The 11,113-nt window shown below is 39.5% G+C and overlaps 1 protein-coding gene across 1 annotated transcript; it reads left to right on the forward strand.

Moving 5' to 3' along the window:
- LOC108662410 lies at positions 5,034-8,008 on the forward strand. Its single transcript, XM_018122754.1, has 5 exons — positions 5,034-5,972; positions 6,021-6,769; positions 6,979-7,198; positions 7,292-7,414; positions 7,499-8,008. The coding sequence occupies exons 1-5, from the start codon at positions 5,034-5,036 to the stop codon at positions 8,006-8,008; spliced, it is 2,541 nt and encodes an 846-aa protein (XP_017978243.1).

Below are 11,113 nucleotides of genomic sequence, written 5' to 3' on the forward strand. Positions count from 1 at the left end.
CTCATCTCTAAAAAAAAAACGTGGATCAGTTATCGTTCTTTCAACGGACCTAAAATTAATTTAAGACTTCGTCAATTAGAATCGGGTTAATAGGTGACCAATCACACCTAGATAAAAAAGATTGGTGGCGACTCCTAAATATTTAATTTTCGTCCAAGTCTAGCGGTCGGGTTCCCGAACCCATACGTTACGACAGATGGCGACTCCACTGGGGACATCGAGAGTCAAGCCATTAAGTAATCATAAGTTATCTTAAGCCTTAAATAATTTGTTTTCCCTAGCATCAATTTTGCATATTTTTGTTTAATGCATTCATTTATTTTGCTATTATTACTTCACTGTTTTTAATAATTGCAGGAAATTTAGGATAAGGGGAGTGAAATTATTGATCCAAGGTCAGTATATTCCTTCTCACACACTACACATCTTGCATTCATGCACAAGCCTTCCACCCGGGCTTTGTCCTTAATTAGGAGGGAGTTAAGTAGCTACGCTCTCGCGAGGTGATAACCTCTGCATGGGCTAGTGAAGACTCCCACTCAGATCGAACCTAATCCGTTTGAAGCCTGTAATGGGTGAGGATCGGGGTGCCTTACTAGTCCGTGTGGACAACAGTGACGAGCGATTTGGGAACCTTTAGCTCCATTCTTAACCCAAACTCAGCATGTAAAATACCGAGAGTCGCCTTTGCTTAGGTAGAGCTTCACTTGTGAGAATATACCTTTTGACTAGGTACACATGAAGAAATTTTCATAATCCCCTTGTTCTAAATTCTTCTCCGCGAAGTAATAAAGGTATCATGTTATTAATTATTTTCATTCATCTTTTGGAATTCTTGTTTACGGTACTGACTTGAACTTTTTGTCATTTGCATATGCATATTTGCATCATAATTTTGCATATAGGAAAAGTATTTGTCACTTGACAACCGTTGACAAAGTAGATTCAATTGCATACATGGAGTCATCATGGCCATCCTCAAGTTACGATGGAATCTATGAAGTGACTCAGCACATGGCGAGTGCCCAACAAAGTGAGGGGGATTGCTTGTCAAAAGATCATTTCTCATCACTACCTGATAGGGTCCACATTGATTTTAAATAGAATGACTTCATCGATTTGCTTGACATATGGGATAGATGGAGGGCCACCACTAGAGCAAGTTTCGATAAGAAATATGGCCATATAGCCCGACTCCTTAAGGTCCAGATTGATGAACAATTGTTGAAGGCCATTGTGCAATTTTGGGATCCGTCGTATAAATGTTTCGTGTTTAATGAGGTGGATATGGTCCCCACAATCGAAGAGTACTTGGCTCTCTTACAAATTGATCTTGATAATCTGGACAAGATATATTGGAGAGGACAAAAGACCGAACACAGGAAAAAGTTAGCCAAGATTACGGGTATTACCTCGGCCGAAGTTGACCAAAACCTAAGGAAAAAGGGTGACAATGAATGTATCCCATGGAGTTTTCTACGTAGCTATATCATGAATCATTGAGACACCGAGCAAGGACAACTTGTGATGGCCTTGGAAAATTATAGGCTAGTGATCTTTCCCAAAATCTTGAGACATATAGAGGTCGAAATTATAGATTTCTTCGAGAAAGTCATCAACAAGGCTAACCCTTCAACTTTTATTCTAGCAGAAACTCTCAAATCACTGAATTATTGTCGGAGAAATGAGGAAAGGCGATTTGTGGGATGCGCACAGCTTCTTTCCATATGGATAGTAAGTCATTTTGAATGCAAGGTCAATAAGTTCAGAAAGCCATTTCATCCTCAAAGTGCCCCTATCAGAGAAATTTGTGAGAGTGAATGGCCAGAAAATAGGACTAAGGAACAATGGATCTCTAGGCTTCGAAAACTCATGAGTGTGGAAGTAACGTGGAGAGCTTCGTGGATACCTCATCGCCCGGTCTTGTACAAATGCTGAGATGAACCTTGGGTGCCGTTAATAAGGCCATGGGGAGCAATAAGCTACGCCCCAATCATGGTGAGAAGACAATTTGGGTCAGAGCAGTTTGTGCCAATGACACATCGACTTAATACTTTGGAGTTTGCTTATGGAGAGCTAGGCTTTCTGAAAGGGATTGAGGAGATTGCACGAGCTCGGAATAAAACCAGCCGAGTCGACCAAATGAGGTACACTAATGAAGTAACTACCATATATCAAATATGGCACGTCTAACGAGTTAAGGATGTGGTATATCCGAAGGAAGATACACTGCGCGACCCAATTAATCCGGAACCACGAGATGCTTTGCTCGAAAGTGAGTTGGCCCAAAAGAAGTCCGAAGCTGAAAATGCCAGTTGGAAGCAACGATATAAAGACCTCCAAAAAGAGTGTGAGAAGATGAAGAAAGAAGTAATTGAACAAAGAAAGAAAGTCTGAAAAATAGATAGTAATTGGGAAGGGAAGTATGAGAGCCTGAATAATAAGTTTTCTACCACAACCAGTGAACTTCAAAGGGAAATACAAGTGAGAGAAAATCGAGGTAATGAACTTCAAGCGTACAATGATGGACTAAGAAATCAAGTGCGATTCCAACAAAAGTCCATCTAATTACTAAGACAAGAGTATGAAGAGCTCGAAGGGGTCATGACGACTTATCAACAGGAATATGAACGCCTCAAGCAACAGAGCACCAGAATTCAAGAGTGGGGTGAATCCTACAGATAAGCTTATACAAAGAAACACGACCAGATGGATTACTTGGTTTGGCAAATGAGGGAGGTGGCTTACAAGGCGAGAAGCATGGCTTGGAAGACGGACATATTAAGGAGCCAGATCTTTCCAGTTGGAAAACAAGAGCAACAGTTGATTAAGTATTTAGATGAGGTGTATAACCATTATAATAAAATTGGTGAATATTTCTAGATGACTCTTGAATTGTAATCAAAGACAATATCTTATGCAATGGATGACTGTTGTTGGGTGTCATGTGATGAATACTTTTAGTACATAATCATTCATACATGCATAAATCATCATTTCATGACAATAAGTATTTTCACCTAAAAATAAAGATAATGGGTTCATTTCTTCATTTCATTCATGCATCGACTATGCATCTAATTCATGTTTATGATTACAATAAAGTTCCAAAAATAGCTCTACCACTTAAGCCAAGTGACCAACGTGTTCATAATACACGTCAGCGAGCAAGGATCATGGAAGAAGAATAAAAAGAGCGAATGGATAGAATGGAAAGAGCTTAAGAAGAAATGAGAGAACAGTTAGCAAAGATGATGGAATTGATGACAAGCTTAAGTAAAGGAAAAAGAGTTGCAGAAGAGTCAGCTTCGTCAGAAAACCCACCAACTCAAGACACTGGAAACCAAATGGATGATCTATCTTATCCCCCAGGGTTCACTCCACCACATGCCCAAACTTCTCAAAGGGTCCACCCTCAAGTGATGCCATCCGTTGACTACAATGCACCACCCCCGATGGGCCATCAACCGACTCATGGGCAATTTGGGCCGTATTTTGGGATAAATCCTGCTGAACCATTACACGTCCCAGATTTAGATGATCCAAAAGAGCAAGAGAAACTAAGAAAGGACTCATCACAAATAGGTGAAAATGAAAAAGATAAAAAAAAAGTACGATTTGTTGGAAGAGCGTCTTTGTGCTATCGAAGGAGTTGATAGGTTCGGTACCATGGATGCAACCGAACTATGCTTAGTGCCTGATGTACAGATCCCGACCAAGTTCAAAGTTTCGAAATTTGAAAAATATGACAGAACAAAATGTCCCATGGCACATATTACTATGTATTATCGAAAAATGGCTGCACAATCTCATGATGACAAGCTACTGATCCATTTTTTCTAAGACAACTTCATCGGGTCAGCTGCTTGGTGGTACGTACAGCTAGATCGAAATCATATTAAGACTTAAAAAGATCTAGCAAGAGCCTTCATAGCCCAATACAAGCATGTGGCTGAATTAGCCCTTGATCGGTTGTCATTGCAGACTATGAAAAAGAAGCAAAGTGAGAGCTTCAAGGAATATGCCCAAAGGTGGAGGGATACACCAACACAAGTTCAGCCACCTCTCACTGATAAGGAAATAATTGTGTTGTTCATAAACACGCTCCAAGCTCCATTTTACGAGCGTTTGATCAGCAACACCATGAAAAACTTTACGAATTTGGTCTTATATGGAGAAATAATAGAATGAGCTATTAAAAGTGGAAAAATTGAAGGGCATGAGGTTGCTAGCTCAAAGAAAGGGAGTATGCCCAAGAGAAAAGAAGGAGATGTACAAGCAGTTGCCCATGACAGACAACAGACCCATAACTTTAACCCATATTACCTGTACCCCCCATACCAACCCTTCTATCTGAACATAGGCAACATCGCATAAAACCCATATGTGTACCAACCTGCCCCACAACCAACGTTTCAGACCAATGTTCTCCCACAAGCTCCACCACAAAAATCGGTAGCTTCAACCAATAATTCTGGCAATGGTCAAAGAGGACCTAAAATTACCCCAGAAAAACCTAAGTTTGATCCTATCCCAATTCCTTACACTACATTATTGCCACAACTCATAGAAAATTGACTCCTTACTCGAACCCCTTTAAAACCACTTCGACCTCCTTTTTCGAAATGGTGTGACTCGAATGTGCATTGTGATTACCATTTTGGAATTCAAGGACACTCCACGGAGAATTATATTGCATTAAAACATAAAGTCTAAGTGCTCATCAAGGTAGGACTTTTGAATTTTGCTAAAAAAGACAATTCAAATGTTGATGGGAATCCCTTGCCTAACCATGGAAGTTCGACAGTGAACGCCATACATGAAGAGACGATTCGACGGGTGAAAAAGAATTTCGATGAAATTCAAATGTTGATGGCTAAAGTGTTTGAGGCATTGTTCAAAATAAATGTTATCACTCCAGAACCCATAGACTCAAAGGAATTGGGGCATGATCTCACTCATTCTTGCAAATTTCATATGGGGGCAATTGGGCATTCCATTCAAAATTGTGATAGCTTTCGTTGTAAGAATTGATGGATTCGTCGGTAATTGAATTTTATGAAGAAGGCGAAGAGGATTTAGTCGGAACCATAAATGAAGATACCTTAGTTGAAGTAGCATTAAGTTCATTTGGGGTGAATAAACCGAAACCTCTGACCATTTTTTATGAAGAAAACAGGAGTCCGATGAATGATACATCCCCTACTGTTGTAGGAAGTGGCATCACTATTGAAATTCCTAGCCCGTTCCAGTACAAGAGTGAGAAGACTGCTCCTTGGAATTACGAATGTAATATCTTAGGTATGGCCCCCCTTACTTCGCAAGTATCTTTTACAGATCTAACTAGTGTGGGAGGAATAATGCGAAGTGGACGATGTTATTCTCCTAAGATAACAAAAAGGGTTGAAAAAGGAAAATTCAAACAAGGAAAAGATCTGAAAGAAGCAAGTACCTTTCTCAAGGATCAAACCACCGAACCTCCAATTGCTCCGAACAATGAGATTAAAAGGCTTGTTACGAAAAAAAAAATAGGTGAATTTCTCAAATTTATCAAACATAGTGAGTATAGTGTGGTGGAGCAATTAACTAGAATGTCTGCTCGTATCTCGCTGTTATCTTTACTTCTGAATTTAGAAGCACACAGGAATGCGCTACTTAAGGTCCTGAATCAAGCTTACGTGGCTCATGATATATTGGTGGAAAAGTTGGATCATATCGTGGGAAACATTACAGTTGGGAACTTCATTGCCTTTAATGATGAGGAAATTCCATCGGGTGGCCGAGGAAGTAATAAAGCTTTGCACATTACCATCCAATGCAAGGACCACGCCGTACCCAGGGTCTTGATCGACAATGGCTCAGCTTTAAATGTCATGCCTCGCTCTACCTTAACCAAGTTACCTGTAGACCTGTCTTATATGAGAACCAGCCACATGGTTGTAAAGGCTTTTGACGGAACCATAAAGGAGGTGGTAGGAGACATCGAACTACCGATAAAAATTAGCCCTTGTATTTTTTAGGTCCAATTTCAAGTCATGGACATCTCCCCGTTCTACAATTGCTTACTAAGGCGTCCATGGATTCATATGGCGGGAGTCATACCCTCTTCCCTTCATCAAAAGGTTAAATTCATAGTTGAGGGCCAACTGATAAGTGTATTTACGGAGGAAGACATATTGGCCATTCAACCCTCATCTGCCCCCTATATAGAGGTGACAGAAGAAGTCCCAGAGTGCTCTTTCAGATCTTTTGAATTTGTTAATGCTACTTATGTGGGGGAGGGAGAAATGATACCAACTCCTTGTTTGTTAGTAGCAACTGAAATAGGGGTAAAGCAGACAGTGGGAAAAGGATGCCGTGCAGGTTTGGTGCTAGGAAAGAATTTACAAGGAATTAACCGTCCTTTGACTCCAATAAAGAATGAAGAAAGGTTTGGTTTGGGGTACAAGCCTACCAAAGAAGAGATAAGGAAATTGGCAGCTCAAAAGAAGATTAAAATGATGGCTCAACTTGAGGGAAAAGAAGAAGAATTTGGGAAACGGACAATTTCGTACTTATATGAGACTTTTCGCTCTGCAGGTTTCATTCATCCCGAAGCACCAACAAAGGTTAATCAGGTTCTGCAGATGTTTGATGAGTTGTCAGTCCATATGATCAAAGACGAAGAATCTAACGAGAAGGTCGCTGTGGTGTATCAAGTACTGCTAGGAGAAGAGCTAATTAATTGGACAACCACAGAGTTACCTGTTATTTTTAAGTCTTTAAAAATGTAATGAATAAATCTAAATGCCTATGCCCAAGGGTGTTAAGAGTAATTTCTTGTTTAAGTAGGGCTTTCTGTTACCTTCATCATTTAAATAAATGACAATACATAATATGTTTCATAATTTATCAACCTTTTTGCATATTTCCTTTTTGTCTGTTTTTTTAGCCAATAAATACTTACCCATACATATGTCCAATTTTACCTATTTGCAGGTCTTTAAATAATGAACACGAAGACAATCTGGAGAACAATGTGAATTTTGATTTCGAGAAAGTTTCGAACATTGATGAATTGAAAAATGAAGAGGAAGTGGATGACTATGACTTACCCCCTGATTTGTCAAGATTGTTGGAACAGGAGGAAAGGGAGATCTTACCTCATCAGGAACTCACAAAAATGATTAACCTTGGAAATGGGGAAGAAAAGAAAGAGGTTAAGATTGGCACCTTGTTATAATCTGATGAACGGCAAAAGCTATAAGAACTACTCCGTGAATATGTGGATGTGTTTGCTTGGTCATATCAGGACATGCCAGGTCTCAATACTGACATTGTCATCCATAAGTTGCCTTTGAGATCAGACTGCAAGCCCATTAAACAGAAATTGAGAAGAATGAAGCTAGAAATGTTGTTGAAAATTAAAGAAGAAGTAAAAAAATAATTTGATGCTAGGTTTTTGGAAGTGGCCAAGTATCTTGAATGGGTAGCTTATATAGTCTCGGTTTCTAAGAAGGATGGAAAAGTTCGAATGTGCATTGATTACAGGGATTTGAATAGAGCGAGTCCGAAGGATAGCTTCCCTTTGCCACACATCGATACTCTTGTGGACAACACAGCAAAACATGCTTTATTCTCGTTGATGGATGATTTTTCGAGGTACAATCAAATTAAGATGGAACCCGAAGATATGGAAAAAACAATGTTCGTAACCATGTGGGGAACGTTTTGTTACAAAGTAATGCCATTTGGATTAAAGAATGCAGGTGCCACCTACCAAAGGGCAATGGTGACTTTGTTCCATGATATGATGCATAAAGAGATAGAGGTATATGTGGATGACATGATTGTAAAATCTCGTACAGAAAGGGATCATACTGTCAATCTCAAGAAGCTGTTTAAGAGATTGCGGAAGTTTCAGCTCAAGCTGAATCCTGCAAAATGCATTTTTGGTGTTACTTCTGGGAAATTGTTGGGGTTCGTAGTGAGTGAAAAGGGAATTGAAGTGGACCTAGATAAAATATGAGCTATTCAAGAGTTGTCACCTCCTAAAACGCAGAAAGAAGTGAGAGGATTTTTAGGGAGGTTGAATTACATTGCTCGAGTCATATCCCAACTCACCTGCAAATGTGATCCAATCTTCAAGTTGCTTCGAAAACGAGACCCAGGAGAGTGAAATGAAAAATGTCAAATAGCTTTTGATAAAATCAAATAGTATCTCACAAATCCACCAATGTTGGTACCACCAACGACAGGAAAATCTCTATTTTTGTATTTGACTGTGAATAAGAATTTCATGGGATGCGTATTGGGGCAACATGATGAAAGTGGGAAGAAAGAACAAGCCATATATTACTTGAGCAAAAAATTCACAGAGTATGAGTCAAAATACTCTGCGCTCGAAAAGATGTGTTGTGCTCTAGCGTGGATCGCCCAAAGGCTCCGACAATATATGTTGTATCATACAACGTGGTTGGTGGCGAAGTTGGATCCCATCAAGTATATTTTTGAAAAGCCTATCCTGTTTGAAAGAATAACACGATGGCAAGTTCTATTGTCTTAATATGATATTGTGTATGTGTCTCAAAAATCAATCAAAGGGAGCACCATCGCTGATTTCCTCGCAGATCGAGCTACTGAGGATTATGAATCTGTAAGTTTTGATTTTTTAGACGAAGATTTGATGGCCATCTTGCACATAGAAAATGACGGTCTCAATGAACTTAATCTCTGAAAGATGTATTTTGATGTGGCATCCAATGCTTTGGGGCACGGAATTGGGGCAGTGTTGATTTCTCCAAATGAAAAGTATTATCCAGCCACGACAAAATTAAATTTCAATTGTACTAATAATATGGTGGAGTATGAGGCGTTGGTAATGGGATTACAAGCAGCAATCGAGATGAGGGTCGACATGATAGAGGTTTACAGAGACTTGGCTTTGGTGATATGTCAAATGAGAAGCGAATGGGAAACTAGAGATTCTAAACTAGTTCCATATCAAAAGCTAGTTACAGAATTAAGCAAACAATTCGAGGAAATCAGCTTCAACCATTTGCCTCGAGAAGAGAATCAGATTGCTGATGCTTTGGCCACTATCGCAACGATGTTCAAAAAAAAAGAGGCGGCTGATGTACGCCCTTTTGATTTAGAAGTCCGTGAAGCCTTCGCACACTACTTGAACGTTGAAGAAAAGGTTGATGGTAAGCCGTGGTATCATGATATCGTACAATATATTAGGCACTAGACATATCCGGAGAATGCCACGGATAATGACAAGCGAACCCTTAGAAGATTAGCAACGAGTTTCTTCTTGAGCGGGGAAGTGTTATACAAAAGAAGTCGGGATCAAGTACTTTTGAGATGTGTGGATGCTATTGAGGCTAACAAAATAGTGGAAGAAGTCCACGAAGGAACTTGTGGAGCTCACGCTAATGGACATATGTTGGTCAGACAAATTATGAGAGCTGGATATTATTGGTTGACATTGGAATCAGATTGCATAAACTTCGTTCGAAGGTGCCACAAGTGTTAGATTTATGCAGATAGGATCCATGCTCTACCAGCCCCATTGCACGTTTTCACGGCGCCTTGGCCATTTTCAATGTGGGGAATGGATGTGATTGGGCTTATTACACCAAAAGCCTCCAATGGACATCGATTCATATTGGTGGCCATTGATTATTTCACGAAATGGGTAGAAGCGGCTTCCCATGCCAATCTGACACAAAAGGTGGTGTGCAAGTTCATTCAAAGGGAGATAATATGTAGATATGGGCTGCCGGAAAGGATCATTACTAATAATGCAAGCAATTTGAATGGTACGATGGTCAAGGAAGTTTGCACTAAATTCAAAATCAAGAATCATAACTCGACAACTTACCATCCGAAGATGAACAGAGCGATAGAGGCAGCCAACAAAAATATTAAAAAGATTATTAAAAAGATGATTGAAGTCTACAAAGACTGGCACGAAAAACTTCCTTTTGCCTTGCACGCATATCAAACTTCTGTGCGTACCTCCACGGGGGCAACTCCGTATTCATTAGTATATGGTATAGAAGCAGTTCTACTTGTTGAAGTAGAAATCCCATCATTGAGGGTGTTGATGGAAACATAATTAGAAGATGCTGAGTGGATTCGCTCTCACTATGAACAATTGAACCTAATTGAGGAAAAAAGGCTTACGGCTCTTTGTCATGACCAGATGTACCAACGAAGGATGATGCGAGCATACGAGAAAAAAGTTCGTCCCAGGCAGTTCCAAGAAAGAGAGTTGGTTCTCAAGAGAATACTCCCAAATCAAACTGATTTTCGGGGAAAGTGGATGCCGAATTGGGAAGGGTCATATGTGGTAAAGAAGGCTTTTTTAGGAGGAGCTTTAATTTTGGCTGACATGGAGGGGGAAGATCTGCCTAATCCGATAAACGCGGATGCGGTGAAAAAGTACTATGCTTAAAAAAAAAACAAAACAAAAAATATAAATAAAAAAAAGGGGTTTGTGTTGAAAACCCGAAAAAGGGCAACTCATACCCAAAGGAAGAGGCTCATGCTGAAAACCCGAAAAGGGCAGCTTGAGGCCAAAAGGCAGGAATTTGGAATGAAATTGTCAGTCCAAGAAGAGTACCAGATTGAGGTGAAAATGCACTATGAACGGAGCTCCACAATTTCGCAAAATAGGGGAAGTTAGGGAGTCTACAATCTACATATTTGCTCAAAGTATCAATCAAAGACAATTCTTGAAGTTGGAAATCATATTGTTTTCTCTAAATGGTCTAAGTGTTCATTGTTTGAATGATCTAATCATTGCTTTGTAAATTTCCCTCCATTTGATCCTTTTTACACTTATATATATATATGAAATCCTCCTTCACTTTTATATTTCAAGCCCTTCTTTCCACTAATACATAATCCAACATGATGATTGTCATGGAAATGAATGATGACTGGTAAGAAAATGAACTAACTAAGCAAGAAATTACCTTCATTGTTCAACAAAAGACTTGATGATGAGAAAAAGGAATGGCAGAGCTTTAAACTTAAGCAAAAAAAAAAAGGGTCGAATGTCAAAAAAAAAGGGGCACTCCTAAGGAAAATCAAGAATGTCAGCCAATGAAGAAAGGCATAAGAC

The sequence above is a fragment of the Theobroma cacao genome, chromosome 6, assembly GCF_000208745.1.
Source record: "Theobroma cacao cultivar B97-61/B2 chromosome 6, Criollo_cocoa_genome_V2, whole genome shotgun sequence".
Taxonomy (NCBI): domain Eukaryota; kingdom Viridiplantae; phylum Streptophyta; class Magnoliopsida; order Malvales; family Malvaceae; genus Theobroma; species Theobroma cacao.